This window comes from Lepisosteus platostomus, chromosome 7, assembly GCF_059453375.1.
Source record: "Lepisosteus platostomus isolate fLepPlt1 chromosome 7, fLepPlt1.hap1, whole genome shotgun sequence".
In the NCBI taxonomy this organism is placed as follows: domain Eukaryota; kingdom Metazoa; phylum Chordata; class Actinopteri; order Semionotiformes; family Lepisosteidae; genus Lepisosteus; species Lepisosteus platostomus.
In genome coordinates, this window is record NC_142617.1 from 64,149,145 (window position 1) to 64,165,053 (window position 15,909).

The 15,909-nt window shown below is 44.2% G+C and overlaps 1 protein-coding gene across 3 annotated transcripts in view; it reads right to left on the reverse strand.

Moving 5' to 3' along the window:
• The window catches only part of sin3aa (SIN3 transcription regulator family member Aa), a 31,016-nt gene that overhangs the window by 14,087 nt on the left and 1,020 nt on the right, over positions 1 to 15,909 (reverse strand). The window contains exons 1-14 of one of the 3 annotated variants that reach the window (XM_088641773.1): positions 12,582 to 12,913; positions 8,046 to 8,256; positions 7,294 to 7,476; positions 6,302 to 6,408; positions 5,852 to 6,146; positions 5,236 to 5,487; positions 4,490 to 4,642; positions 3,925 to 4,083; positions 3,556 to 3,645; positions 3,046 to 3,164; positions 1,470 to 1,680; positions 1,130 to 1,246; positions 592 to 830; positions 142 to 325 (exon numbers count right to left, since the gene is read on the reverse strand). In XM_088641773.1, the coding sequence (XP_088497899.1) occupies positions 142 to 325; positions 592 to 830; positions 1,130 to 1,246; positions 1,470 to 1,680; positions 3,046 to 3,164; positions 3,556 to 3,645; positions 3,925 to 4,083; positions 4,490 to 4,642; positions 5,236 to 5,487; positions 5,852 to 6,146; positions 6,302 to 6,408; positions 7,294 to 7,476; positions 8,046 to 8,256; positions 12,582 to 12,694 (2,433 nt within the window). In that variant the 5' untranslated portion in view covers positions 12,695 to 12,913. Of the gene's footprint in view, positions 1 to 141; positions 326 to 591; positions 831 to 1,129; positions 1,247 to 1,469; positions 1,681 to 3,045; positions 3,165 to 3,555; positions 3,646 to 3,924; positions 4,084 to 4,489; positions 4,643 to 5,235; positions 5,488 to 5,851; positions 6,147 to 6,301; positions 6,409 to 7,293; positions 7,477 to 8,045; positions 8,257 to 11,388; positions 11,521 to 12,581; positions 12,914 to 15,909 lie in introns of those variants that run through there. The other 2 variants (XM_088641775.1, XM_088641774.1) reach the window with 2 other exon arrangements.

The following is a 15,909-nucleotide window of genomic DNA, read 5'->3' on the forward strand; positions in this document are numbered from 1 at the left end:
CAATTTAGAATTAAGAATTCAGGAAAAGAAGAGTCCACCTTAATAAGATAACGCAGTGAAACCAATTTCCAACCTCTCCAGGGTTTAGAAACCTACAACCTGAACGTGTGAGAGACGAATAATTTCTCGTGGGCCACTCACCTCATCGTATATGCTCTCAATCTCATTGAGCAGAGTCTTGGATCGCAGCACCTTGGTATCGTTCTGTTTGAAGTTGATGCCTTGGTGGTCTAGAGACTTCAGGTAATACTTTTCGTTCTGTTCCCTCCATATCTTATTGAAACCTCGCTGGGCTTCCCGCCATTCTTCCTCTTTAGTTTTCAACCTGAGTGCATCAAAAGCAAAAACTTACAGATAAAAGAGGCATTTCCGCAGGAAAAGGAACACTGGGAAAAGAAAATGTACAGATCTCACTGGGGCTTTCCGATACAGCTTTCCTTTATCCAGTCCATTTTTAGAAGACTACAAGACTTTTTCACAGCAGTCATTTTAGCCCCAAAATATCTAAACAATTAAGAACCACTTTAGCCTAATTTATCCCTTGGTGTTTCCGAAGGTTGATGAAGCGACGGCTTCCCTGGGGACATTCACCTCTTCAGCACGATGGGGACGGAGACAGCGGGGTTCTTCTTGAGGCCGTCAATGATGTCCGGAGCCTTGTCGCCGTATATCCTCTGAATGGCCTTGCGATGGATGACCTCCGAGGAGCCGCCCATTGTGTTGTCCAGGCGGAACTTGGCCTGCTCCTCTGCAGACATGCGAGAGAGCTTCTTCTGCACCGTCTCCAGCACCCGGATGGTGGCCAAGTTTGTCTCCAGGACAACATCGAGCTGAGGGGAGGAGGAGGAGGAAAATGTCAGCACGGGGCGAGTGCGAGTCAGGGCCAGCGATTATAAAAAGGATCACCGCTCAATCCTTTCACAGCACAGCAACCACTCACCTCTGCTACCGCTTCAGTAACACGGTCATTTTAAACACCTGGAATTTAAATTAAATTTCACTTTTGTGAATAAAGAAAAATGTTGAATCTCTGTCCTCTCAGTGAGTGAAACCTTTGACCACTGAATCATCACTTTGACAACTATTCTTCTGCAACTTAAATACTACAATTTGGGGAAATCTTCATTACCTCAAACCTCTCGTCTTCACATCTGTATATGTGTTCTTCATACTGTGTCTTCTTTGAGCTAACAAAGGTGGAGTCCTCTGACCAAGATGGGAAAGACACCCACGTATCGTTCAAAACCTGAAGAAACACCAAGAGTTACACTTAAGACAACTTCTAACAGTGTATTTGCAGAGCAGTGCTTAACCTCATGCAAGTACACTACCCAAAGAATTAAATACACCTCAAAGGACCGTAGGCTGCCCACATCATCTACAAATGTAAAACGCAGTGAGCTGCAGTGCACTCTCATGTTCTTTTATAGGTCTGTGAACAGTAATGGTGTATAGTGTATGGACTGTACCTCTTTGCACAGTGGGGTTCTGCCAGTACATTTGGGCTGCTGGTAGCTCTTGGGCAGTGCCCTGTAGCTGGAGCCCAGCCTCTTACAGGAGGCATAGTCAATCTCCATGGCAATGCCCTCAGTAGCCCTCTCCTTGGGGAAGCTCTCTATATGAGATGACTCTTTGTACCCAAGGAAATTCTTGAACCAAGTGAAGAGCTCTGGAAACTTCCTGTCCAAGGGGAATAAAAAGAATGAGCTACAGCACAGGCCTTACCTCCTCACATCTCTGACAGAACAAAGTCTACCGAGTTGTAACATGACAAGATAATGCATATCCATAGAAAACAGGAAGCCTTGATGTGATCAAACATCTCATTCATAAAGTCTCCTTATTCTGAGTTTCAAAATCAAAAAGAAATCAAATGGTATTTATTTGAGAATACCAAGTTAGAACTGACGAATCTGAATAAATGTTACTGTATTGAATTTTGTTACCGTTATGGATAAAATTAAAGAGGATGATTGGCTTATTGTAGTGCCCCCAGATTTATTCATAACCTTAATGATACTGAAGCAAAAAACATGACGAATCACAACGAGTTAGGAATCGGATCAAAATACAATCACAACAAAAACGTATTCAGATCCTTGAAAGTAAAGAAGGTTCAAGACCTATAAAAAGGCCTCTGAGGGTTTCTTATTTCCATGGGGTATAAAAGAACACATCAATGAGACTCAGTAGAAGAATGGATCATTCAAGGCCAAGGTCAGAGAAATCTCTGACGACTTCAGGGTAACTGTCATTGACTTCAACGTGTTGGGGTTTGTTATGACGAAATCCATAAAAAGCTGAATCCACCGAAAAGGCTCCTAGAGCAGTGGAAAAGATGCCAGGAAGAGAAAGAATGTTTTCTTGCCTCGTGGGTTGTGAGGCAAGAGGTCCAGGAGGCAACCATGAATGCAGAAAATTAAGCTGGAAATCTCCACCACCACCTGGCCTCTTTAGGATATGAAGTTATGTTTGGTGTAAAAAAAACAGCCCAAGCTGAGAAAACATCCATGGCTGCTTTGAAATAACTCAGAGAGACTATTATGATTTGCGGTAAATTTAAAATCACAGATTCTGGAGACCTCGTTAAGATCAGGGAATCGTGTCACTGCACATTGGACTAAAACTGTGTCATACAATTTTCATCATTGAAATTCACGGAAATTAAATTAATTCTCATTATGTGGTCTATTTGCTTGCTTGTTTTGCTTTTTGCTCCTATTTCAGTGGGGGTATTAATAAATCTGGAGGGCAAAGTATATTTATGGGTTGTCGAGCTTACCAATACAGTTCACATATAGTACTGCCAATGCCACTAGGCACTACTCAGGATTATATTAAAATGTACATGTCCGGTAACAACACTGCTAGTTGTACCTCACAACACAGCATCATGTCTTATAAATGGCAACATTCCCATTGATTGGGATTCCACTGCTGAATTTCAATAATACAAGAAGAGTCGGAGCTTACAGACCGATTGTTCACAGTCACCACGAGAGAACCGAGCCACAAACTGCCCTGCACATCAACCGAGGGACTCACCCCAGGAAGGGCAGCACGAGCTGCACCAGCTCAGCTCGGGAGATGACCTCCTGGTTGAAGATGACCAGGCACCTCAGGAAGTTGTCATAAGCCTCTGCACTGCGCAGAGCTTTCCGCACCTGTGAACAACATGTGTTGATCATGACCACCTGCGCTCTTCAGCCTGCATGTATATATGCAATGACTTACACTACATTGAACAAGGTGTCTGGCTCTCTTATGTTTTGAAGGTTTGACAGAACTTGCTTCATTATGCCTGCATTGCATACATACTGCAAAACACTTTTCACCATAGTTCAGTGGAAAATGGCAATATCTAATAGATAATAGAAGAGAGTGACAAAAAATCACAGATTTCAACAAGAAGATTTCTGTCGTTCTACCTTCCAATTAGAGTTAAATATACATTTGAAAGTTAACCCTCTTTAAACAAAATAAATCATAAGATACCAGTATAGCTATATGTAGCCAGAGCTGGAGAAAATATGTCTACCCTTTTACAAAACCTACCTTCTCAAAGAACAGAGACTCGGTACCAACTCCATGCTTGCTGGCCTCAGCCAGAGACTGATCCTTCAAGCCGAGGAACTTTGGCTTCTTCTGTGGAAAACACAAGGTGAAGATAAATCCTTCTTTAATTTATCTTGCAACACCGATTTCTTCTGGTTATTTATGTCAAGTGATCTGCTATTAAATTAACAGTATGAGATAAGTATTAAAGGCAGTGTGAATGACATTGCGTCGACTATTTCTTCTAGGACGATCCAGAAGGATGAAAAGAAAGCTCTGTATCACACACAGCATGACAGGTCAAAGATACAGAGTGAGACTCAAAGACACAGGGAGCCTCAGGGCAAGTGCGCTGGTCCGGCGGGCTACCTTAACAGGAGGGGTAACCCCGGGCCCAGAGTGTCGGCGAATCTGGCAGCCATTCTGGTTGGGTCTCTGTTTATTATTGTTCAGCTGGGGCTTCTTCACTGTGCCACCATGATCATTTCGCACAGACTCTGCCTTCTCTGCGGTTGTCTTGCTCAACAGCTAGAGAAGAAAACAAAACAGAAAAGTTTTAATCCGAGATCAGACATGCTTCATCAGATTCTCCCATAATCACTCCACTCAATATTTCTAATTAATGCTATGAAGTCTCATACCATTCAGATTTCAGACGAAGATCACATCTTAAGAAGTCTGCCATTAAAATGCGTTGTATAAAGTACATCAATGAACACTCAATTAATTCTTAAAAAGAAATGACAGATAATTAACAACAATACACCCTTGTCCTTCACTCGTCTCCTTTCACACTTGTTTAATCAATACCTCCTGACAGAAAGCCAGTATCAGCTTAGTCTTATCAATGGTTTTCTTTCATGTGTGTCTTAAACTGCTAACAACTGTGAAAAAGTATTTTTCAGTGCAGGTTTTCCTGGCATTTCACACCCACCACAGAGCTGTTGGCATCTGGCAGGAATTGGCCAAACTCTGAGAGCAGGTCCTCTTGGTTTTTGAACAGACGGGCCACCTGAGCATAAACTTCCTGCTCTGTTAATGCAGGAGTGTAATTCCCACCAGCCTCTTTGGCGTTGCGCTGCTCTTTCTGCACAAGGGAGGAGAATTAAAGACCATTGAATCATCTTAATGGCTTTTTTGAGTTTTACAGCATTGACTGTCTTTGTCTTGCACAACACACCACAAAAAAACTCCATACTCCGGTCCAAAGCCAATGATTTTAATTTACTAAAACTTTTTGCATCTTGAGTCACATTTAAATCTTAACTCCTATTATAATCTTCTTACATCTTTACCTTAAAAACATGTCTTTGGTTTATTTCTAATTACACCAATGACATCTCCAGAAAAATATCGACAACGTCCTTGAGAAAATCATTCAATGGTCAAAGATGACAAAAGGCTAGACAAAAGGATATTCCAATGACAATCCTGAAAGGAGCAGTGAGAAATGTCGGACTTTAGGGCCGAGAAAAACACTACAAGGAAAATGCTGAAAACTCACTGTAGTAAAGTACCAATATTCAGAAACCTCAATAAACTACAACTGGAATAAGATCAAAGAAAGCAACCTCTGTAAGCAAACCTACAATGTTTCATCTGGATGACATTCTTTAAAAGAGCCAGACAAATGGAAATGAACATTTTGAGTGCTGAGCTTGAAGTGCTCCTTGTTCCCACCTGATAAGTGTGCAGTATCTCCAAGAAGGCTTTATAGATATCGGGCTGGCCCTGAAAGCGGTTCTTGATCTTGTTGACGTAGTTAATAGCGTGGTTGAACTCCACAGGTTGGTTATTCTGCAGCGGCGGGGCGCTGGCTGGGGTACCGCTCACAGGAGTGTGGGGCTGCATCGGAGGGGAGCGTGCCGAGGGGTAGGTGGTGAGGGACGGATTGGGCTGGCTGGTGGGGGTCAGAGCCGGAGACTGCAGCGGCTGTGAACAGGAGAGCTAACATTAGCATTCGCTGTAGTTTCCGCACTCCAACATTGCCACATAGGACCCAATCAAGCTGATGGGTCGTGGAGATGAGTACAAGGAAACACTGGGACCGAGAACCTTCAATGGAAAAAAAAAAGGACAGCGAGACTGGCAGTGTACCAGATTTTGCAAGGGTCTTGAACGTTTCAAAACCATCTCCTTCAATAGCTGCCTCATGCCCAGCTCAAATGAACAGGAGTTTTGCGTCACATGTAACAGTCACGGGAACTAGCAGTTCTAGCCTGGAACACACAAACAGTTTGGTGCGGCCCACTGCCTCTCTTCAGACTTTCAACCCAAGGTAAGAGGCAGAGCTGACCTTGCTGATCTTAGCTGGCGTGGGCTGGGCAGCTGGGGGGGCGGCAGCGGCAGGAGTGCTGGGCGCAGGGGGCTGCGACTGGTGCTGGGGGGGCTGTGGCGGTGGGTGCGGCTGCACCTGGATGCCGTGGGGAGTGATCTGGTGAACCTGCCCGGGCGTTGTGACATTGACGAGGTCGTTGGTCTGCACCTCAATCTTGTAGCCCGGAGGCAGGAAGGTGTTAAATCCCATGATCAGGTCGGGGTGGCCCTTGAAGAGCTGAGAGACCCTGCTGATCACCCCGGGGGTGTCAATGCTGGAAAACAAATCACAGCCCCACGCCAAGACTGGGTTATACAAGACGGAAACGTCCTCCGGGCACACGGCAGCAAGGAATTACTACGCAAAACATGTAACTTAATTGAACTTGAAGAGATCACTCAAAATGCAGTGAAAATCTACAGTTATCACCTTTGGGATTTAAACTCCTTCATGATGTCCAGGAAGTCATTGTAAACTTGGGGTTGACTCCCAAACTGCAATTTCACCTGGTCCAGGTAGGACAGGGCATCTTCCACCTGTGGGAACAATGGCAGACGTTGCATACTGTAGTCATTCAGTCTGGGGCTCATCTGACAAAACACATCTTATTCCCCCCAAATCCCTCAGAATAACTCTACAATTGATCTCATTTCCCATTTTAGATTCTTCTCCACTTGCATTTTTTAAAGGAAAACAAAACATGTCTAACCTGTTTTATCTAAATGCTGTCTCTTTAAGGCAGTTACTGCAACCAACTACCCCGGGACAAAAATTGGAAACTGGAGAGCTCAGAAATATTTCAAACAACAGTCCAAATAGGGGAAGCTTAACAAAAGCACTTCACAGCCATAACATACTGTACAATTAGCATTCGTTAATTAAAATTTCAGCCAACTGCAAGGGGAATTGAATCCCTACAGACAATTCCATTTCACACAGCAGCATCACCAAGTTGAACAGTACTGCATTAGACTACAGAAAAAAAGAGAAAATATACTGATCCATCACTTAACTGCATTCTATCGAGACTGGTCTTCCTGGGGGGGGTGAATTCATATAGACTCATAATTTAACTCATCAATTTATAACGCAAGTGCCTTAAGCAGTTCTTGTTTTATTTTCGCTATGAATCTGAAAAAACGTCAAATGTTTAAACGCAAGGTAAAGTTTTTAGATTTGAAGTAGACCAGCACACTATTTTAGATTTTGATCATACGCACAATTATGTCGACTAATACTGAGATTTATATGTAAAAAACGACCTATGCTGCTCTTTGACGTGTAAACTCTCATGGCAATAGAAACAAACTGAAGGACAGTTTTGTAATGAGTAAAACTTTAAAAAAGTGCAATCAACGATCATTAACAGGTCCCCCAAAGCTGGACTGGCCTGAGAAGCCAGAACGTCAAGCGGCTCTCACCTTGAGCCTCTGGAACTGCTGCTGGCCCTGCACCGGGGCAGTAGGCGTGGGGGGATGGGGGTGGCTCTGCACCACCTGCCCGCTGTGTGGCTGAATGGCAGGGCTGTGGTGGTGCGCCCCACTGTGCACCGCGGTTCCTGGGGTGTGACCGTGGCTGCTGGAGCTCTGAGCTACAGCAGGAACCTACGGTAGAAAACGAAACAAAAAAGAATCTGCACTGAAAAGGAATGAAACGGCAAGACGGTCCGGGAATGGAGGAAACTCTGCCGTCGGCAAATAAAGTCAACCCAGGCTATACCAACTATCCCAGACGTAACAGGACAAGTTATAATGTCATGCACTTAATTGCTGGCACAAACCTAAAGCTACTTTAAACAGTAACAGAGCACACGTGGAGTATGTTTATCAGCGGGAGGCTGTTGTTACGTAGACCAAGTGGGTGCTGCAAATCCGCTGTGGATGAATCCTATATGTGACATGATTTAGGACCCTTTGGGATGAAAGGCGTTCTATTACTCAAGCATTTACAACAATAAAGCAGTGAACAGCATCACAGTACAGGGGAACAGCAATATCCTTTAACCTTGAGTAGGGCAGCACTTTCCCACTGCCGCACAAGACAACGACGGTAAGCACACAGCAGAACACAAGAACGGTCAGGAGAGCTCAGGACGAACGAGGTGCATTTCCTAGTGCGCCCGAGCCCAGCCCGGAAGGCGAGTCCTCCCACTCCGTCCCGGAGGAGCGCGTACCTGGTAGCCGTGAGGGACGGGGTACTGGATGCCGGTGGTGGGCTGCATGTTCTCGCCCACGGCCTCGTACACTGCCGGGGCGGGGGCCAACACGCGGTGCTGGAAGCCTTCCGTGCTGCCTGTGAGCCGACGCTGCTGGGACGGAAAACCCGTATCCTGATCCTCCAAGCGCCGCTTCATTGTGAACTCATACTCGAGGGCGCCCCGAAACCTGGGGAGCAGAGCCTTCGGTCAGCGAGCGGCCGTTCCAATGGGGTTTTTTTAACCACAAAGCTTTACCCCGGGTCATCCTTAGTAAAGTGCCTAAACACAGCGCTTGATATCACCATCGCAGGAACCAGGACGAAGCAAAGTCACAAAAAACTTTGCAGCTGTAAAAGCAAAGAGCTAAATATCAAAATGAAAAATTGTCCAGAAACAGACAAATCCCAGGGCCTATATTAAAACAACTTGTAGGGGGAATTGAAGTGACGGGGGAAAACCATTTACAGGGGTTCTGCCAGCATCCCGCTGTCCAGATACATCATCTTAAAGTTAAACATTTCAACCTTCTCAGTGTGGCAAGGATCCCCACAGACCAGGATTTCTTCTGTCCTCTACCTGCTCTTACCACTAGAAACCATGTATTATGTGACTCAGGCAGCCCATGTGAAGCTCAGGAAACATACTTCTAGTCTAAATGTAAAAATACAGCTTGAAATTAACGTGTATTAATTACAGCAAAACATTAAGACAAACAAATCTAAAAATCAGTGTAAACTGAAAATCTTACTAAATAACCACTCTAAAGATTATTAATCTAGAATAATAGTTCTGACCATATTTTGTATTTACACAAACGTGCATTTTACTTTTTCATTTTACTTTGAAATTCATGAAATCACACAAACAATCATCTTGAATAGCACCTTAAATGAATGACTAACATAAATCCCCACAAATACAGCAGATCCTGGGGTTTCTGACTTTGGGGAGTTAGTCCTTGTAGCAGTGAACAGCCAAGCAGAGTTCTCTTACATTATAAATGCACAATACAGATTGTTAAAGGAAAACTATTGCACACCCATGAAGGAAACTCCACTTTAAATATATCACGCTATGCATGTATCAAATCATTGTAGATTCCTGCCAGGTACAGTAAGTAATGTCAAACAGGACAATTTGTTTACAACACTTTAATGCAGCTCATGATTTAGACAAAAGGAATTTGTAAGGCAGTATGTAACCCCTCAAATCACATATATTACTCTACTTTTAACCTCGGTAGCAAAAGAAATGTAAAAAACTCCCTTCATAATAAACAAACTGAATACGATAAAGATGTTTTGTCATTCTGTGATGTCCTTCACATTATTAATGTCATAAAATCATACATTATAAACAGAAGACTTTTCCTGACATTTGATGAAAGAAAACCATGCTCTCATCTGTACTGTTTTAGTGGAAGATAAATGTTGAAGCTTTTAACCTGCTATTTATAGGTTCAAAAGCTGATGACCTGATAGATTCTCAATCATCTTAACTTTCTCGTTTCTATAATAAGCATACAGTAAATAAACATAAATCTCACATTATGAAAAGAACTCATATCAGAATCAATAAGTTTAAGAAGTTACAGGTTTGCTCAAGATATACTACTTTTTAAAAGAACAGGTAAAAAATCTAAACAATAATTAGATATATATTTGAAGGGAAACATACTGCAATCAATTTAAAACTGAAGTGGGAAAGAAGTAATAGTTTTAAAATTTAAGTGTTTTCCACATCTTCAAAAGAATACTATGGCACATATAGCAAATCTGCAAAAAACTACCAATGTTAAAGCACAACTGTCCACTTTTACTGCAAGCCTGCTGCAAACATGTGAAGGACTTTCCTTAATTTAAATGCTGTAGCACTTTCCTAACTTCTGAAAGGACCAACATCTTACTAAAACAATTTTCCAAAACTTGTTATAAATGTTAATATCTTTGACCCCTGTAGCATATAAGGCATTATCTGCTTGGTATTCTTTAGACAACATCTCTGCTGACAAAGTTTGCCAAAGTAAGTTACAATTTTCTCTCTGAGGCCTTGTAAAACTCTGATTCTTGGTCATGACATGACTATGCAATCAATATCATGGAATGTTAACAGACTGTAAAAATGCATTACTGTATTTCATGGGCAGTCATGTTCAGTTTGCACAAGATGCTTTGTAAAGTGATTAACTTGGTTCCTGCAAATGTACTAAATCTGCACGTACACATTTATTTTTTCAAGCTGCTACATATACACAAATAAGTTCAGTAAATATCTGTTCATGGCAAATCATTTTCACTTGCATTAATACCCCTTTGCTGCTATATATTCAGATCATTAGAGAGACGAGTAAGTTATTTGCGGTAGAAAACAGGGTACAAATAGTACATGACTAGAAAGGACTAGAATTACAGTTACCACCCGAGCCTGTGAAATTCGACTGAGACTTTGAGGGCGATTAAGGGCACTTTTAAGATTTTTTTGCTTTGGAAGAAGAAAAGGTTACATTTCAAAAAAGCCCTGCTGCACTTCACCTTTTTATCATTCCTAATGCAAGAAATTGTATATGACCAATAAAGTGATCTTATCTTATCATTCAGCACAGCTATGTGAGTGGCTCCAAATGAGATCTTAAGAGATGAATCTGAAGCAGACTCAGAATCAAAAATGATTTTTACAAACGCTTTCGCCAGTCGTCAGGTTAACCTCATTATTTAAACTCCAACTGACTTAATGACTTAAGGCTAAAGTTAATGACAGAATCGAAGGGCAGATTCTAGGGTGAGTTGTGCCACGAACAGTAATGAACAGCTTTGGGGTCACTGGAGAGGAGAGCTACAGATCATCTCAGAAAGGAGCCAAGATCTGATCGGGGAAGACAGTGGGCAACTGTATGGGTACAGGACCCCCATCCGCCAAAATTCACTAGCAACGAATCAATACCACTCTGGGGACGCAGTGTATCTCAACCCCCCGAAAGCGCGGCGATTATTTTTTTTCCCCTCGACTACTGTAATCTACGGCGGCGGGGGGTACGAGGAGCAAGACAAGCGTTTAGTCTCTGGGGGGTGGATTCACGGCATTTTCGGCGGCGCAATTTAGTGATGTTTTGCTCCCGACTTCGTTTGCTTCCACCACCACCACCACCACCACGGCCACCGGGCAACACATGCTGCGGATCTCGGTGACGTCACCGCAGTCCCACCAACGTGCGCGGTGTGTACGTTCAATTCCCGGGCCAGCTGCCCCCCCCCCGCCGACAAGCAGGCAGGCGAACTGCCCCCCAGCACCGAACAATGGTCATTTCAGAAACTTAACTCACGGTTTACACCGCAGTAACCCATCGCGGGCGGAGGGAACGATCAGCCGGATACCACACGGTCTTGCCTTCCCAAGCGCCGGGGGGGTGGGAAAGCACACCCCTGACTGTGCTCAAGATCCGAGTCAAACCAGGCGGCGGAGGAGGGGGGGGCAGATCCGATCTCCGTTATTTTCCCCCCCCCCTCCCCGCCAGCGCAGTCTACCTGGTCCATCAAAAGTCCTTGAAACGGTCGAAAATACTCCGGACTCAAACCCACACACGCCGGCACCGCTGTCGCAACTCCGGGCTGTTGGGCCGGCGCTGGAGGCTCAGCGGCTCACGAATGTGGTTTTTTTTTTTATTCGTGAAATCAAAGCGCTGCCTCCCCGGGCTGCCCGCATCACGCCGCCCGGCCTCGCACCGCGGTCATTATTACATCGTGAGGATGATGCGTTGTTGTCCTTCCTGGCAAAAGTGCCTGGCCATCCGTCACACAACTCCTCAGCCCCATCGCCCCGCAGTCCACGCTGCCCCAGGCGGCACACGGGCGCCTACGGTCGGGACCGCACGGCCAGGCAGCCAGCCTGCCACCAACTGAGCCCCCCCCGGCCGCCGCCGTAACCAAAACCCTCCGATTCCAAAGCGTCTCGAAACCGTTTTTTCTTTCCTTCTTTCAAGCTTTTTTTTTTTTTTAATCCGAGAATGGCCAGTCGACCCCCCCCGTCCCCCCTACCTCCACAACTCTCCCCTCCCCCCCCACACCCCCCCTGCTCCTGCGCGGCCTGCCTCCAAATCCACAAGCCCCGACCTCGCGTAGTCGGCTCGCCGCCGGGGGAAGGGAGTCTTTCCGAACGGCTGCACCGCAGACACGTAGCTCGGGAGAACTACATGCCCTGCCAAAAAGGCACATGAATTTCGGAGGAGGACAAAAAAAAAAAAACCGATAAGCGTCCGTGACAAAGCAGTCATTTTCGTACGCAAGCCAAAGAAAGGGGGACTTTTAAGTATTCCCCAACAGTATTCATACAGATTACATTTCGGAGGCAGTCAATGCAGACACTACACATGCACACAGTTTGACCATGAGATCATAGCGAGGAAGCCAGATCAGAACAAAAACTATGCACCGAACCGGACCGATTTCGGAAGATCCTTCCATTTCTTTATCTTCATCCGAAAATCCCCCCAAAATAACCAAATTTGAAAGAACTCACCTCCTCGTAACACTGCGACCTGAAACAGAAATAACTCGGCACCTATTTTTATTTGTTTTGCTTAAAACTCTCCAGACAATAAAAACATTAAAATGAAAAAAACCCACGACCATAAAACAAGGCTGAGGACTGGGTAAAAGAACTTTTTGTGTCCAAAAGATATCAAAATAATAATAAAATAAACAACCCAGGCGCCAGACCGCAAAAGGAAAATTCTCTTCAGAAAACAACCTCCGTTCGTTTCTCTACCGAGAGGAGGGGCTCCGGGAAGGTGGGCTAATCCCCGCCCACCCCGGCGTCTCATTGGCTTCCGCCCGAAAGAGACCGAAAAGGGGACGTAACCTCCTCTCTCTGATTGGCTGGGGGTCCTGTCACTCCATGTCGAGGGGAAACTCAGCCTTACCTCACAAAGGGGCTGAGCCGCGGCCCGTCACTCATCCTTTGCTAAAGCACCGCCCCTTATTGAAATCCGGAGAACCGGGGCTCCGGGAGACTAGGGGTTGCTGGTAGGAGGGCCATGTGCGTACATACTTGAACTACACAACATGTCTGCTTGGCTCAAGACCCCGTCGATCACGTAAGAAAGGGTTACGCCTCTCCGGTTGAGTTCTAACAATGCTCTGTCGAGTGGACCTCCATTAAACCGACTTTTTTTTTTTAGAAGGAAGGAAGGGCTGTATCGAGAAGTGGCTCTCATTTTTTTACGTTGATAACTCAAGCTTCCTGTGATCTCAGCTTTGGTTTCGATTAACGCCTCGGTGCATGAGCATTTTACTTCGTAACTGAAGTGTACAGCGGACTACTGAGTCGTTCTTCTCAAAACAAAACCGGGAAACAACTCCGCTTTCGAGCATGAGTTGACGAACTTGTGGAACTGAAACACTTCAACTCCTGCATGGAATTAAAGCACAAGTCGCTTTTGTTTACCTCATACACTGAGATCTGACCAGCCACTATTCCATCGAGGCAGCGTTTTTTTTACGCGGTTGTCTTTAAGAACATAAACCTTATGCAACTGACATTTCAGGCAAATGGCAGATACGTCCTGTAAAAGTCATTTCACTCTGTATAGGACACCTTTTTTCAAATACGTAAATTTTCCCTATTCAGAAAGAAGGGTGAAGCGTTTCTGTTCACCATTTCCGTAGATCTATAAAGTACACTGTGCTTATATTATTCTTTCATCTTTTCATTGTATTATAAAATGTTGATTTTCCTGCCCTCGAAATAAAAACCAGTAACAGAAAAATCCTTATAAATTAATAAAACTGTGGTGTGGGCCTTTCCTTAAAAGTTATCAAGATTCTTCAATGTTCCTGCACCTGTGGGGATCTATAGACCACCTGAATTTTGTTCCAGCTAAAACCTTGGTTACATTATACATTAAACGTGAACCCTTACCTGATCTATCAATAGGAATGATGTAAACCTTTTTTGTGGTTCCTAAACAAGATTGTTTTTTAGCATCTGGTTCATCGGTAACTTAAGAACTCCATATTTTTGAGTAAAGAAAAAAACGTTCAATGTTTCCAATCGTGTAAACTGTTACTGTTAGTTCAGTTAGGGGCTGAATCACATAAAAACGAGTACAAGTCCACAGCAGTTCGACTGGAACTTGTTCTAAGTGCTAAAAAGCAGGGGCAACTAGTGTCACTGTCATGCAGTCACAGTAATGACAGTAGGTGTATAGATGTATTCTGATATTCTTCCTGAATGTGTTTGGCCAAGTTCCCTTCCTTACGAGATACATTACCTCTAGCAGACCTGTTCAGGGCCGACAATGAGACATGGATCAAGGGTCGCAATTTGGAGTTATGGGGACCAGCAACCAAAGTTGGCAACAAGAGTCACTCTTTTACACAGGGATTGTAGGAAGCTGAAATAAGATGCCTAGCCATGTTGTCAAATCTGATAACCTGGCTTTTTTCCCCGGCAGTTAGCGAGTAAGATCACTTAACTACAAACAACAAAATGAGCTACATGGGTTGAATCGCCAACCTCCCGATAGTAATCTTTCATTGAAAAAAGGGTGAACATTTTTCAGATTGAGTTGTGAACTCAATAGGGTGAAATTTCATTTTTTTTATTTTATTATTCAAGTCCTCATTCCTAAGCTAAAAAAAATGCATAGGCTACACATAAAATGAGAAGCGTGAATCTTACAGGTGTTCTCAATACAGTAAAAGACTGGTGAGATAAGTGCACATAAAAACTCAGGGCACACTGCACAGCAAAATAAACGCCAATTCTTCACTGCCATTACAAGATATATTTAAAACAAGACGCATTTTAGCTAAATCTGTCAATAGAATAAAATTAATAACATACGTGTAAACGAAACGTTACTGATACAAAAACAATGTTACAATAGCATGTAATGTGAACGATAGAAAAATAATCGCTATTGCACCAAAATTGGTTCATTGGTGAATAACATTCAAAATGGTAGCTGGCTAGTTATCTCCGGGTTCAAAACTGCGAGTTTTATGTTGTTGAGCAACTTTGGTATAGGGTCAAATCAAACTATGCCGTATAGCAACTAAATCTGAAGCGACGTGAAAGAAGCACACCTACAACCCGTACATGCAGATTGACTCGTGTGGGGAGTTACGAACGCGAGGTTCTGCCAAAACCTGCAACGACCCCAGCCTGGATTGAACACGGACTTCCTGAATTTATAGGACCCACGTGACTGACCTGCGTAAATGTGTAAAAGCCAGCGCATCACGTCATGGGAGGGCCCTCCTCGATGGGCGTGGCCCGGCCTCGCCCAATCAGAGTCCGAACTGCGATAATTATCCCCTCCCACACGAGGCGGAACTCGGAAATAAATCCCCGCCCACGAGGGGCGGGACTAGAAAGCTGCCCGGGATTCCCAGCGTCTGAGGGATCTGACGCTTTCGCTCCGAAATCTTTGCGGGTTACCCGATCGTCCGTCCCTGCTTTACGCACTGTTTCCTTCGTATGGGTCTTTGTGAATGGGGATTTGGCAAGATCTTAGATTTTTTTTCCACCCCCCCCCCCATCTGAATTTCTTTTCTATATAAACAGTCAAGCGGGCGCCACACAGTACTGCCATGAAGCGCTTCACGTGCAGGAGAGCCGTAGCTACTTTAAAATTAATGCAATCGGCTCAGATCAAGCATAAGCACTTCACAGAAATGTGCATTCAACATAAATAAGCATTACTGCACACATAGCTACTTGTTCTTACACTTGTGCTGGGGGGGGGGGTCGTTGCTGGCGATGTTGCGATGTTCTAAGCATTTAACCACGTAACCATTTTGCTACCATGGTTTTGTTTCAGCACGAATGCAATGACGAATAC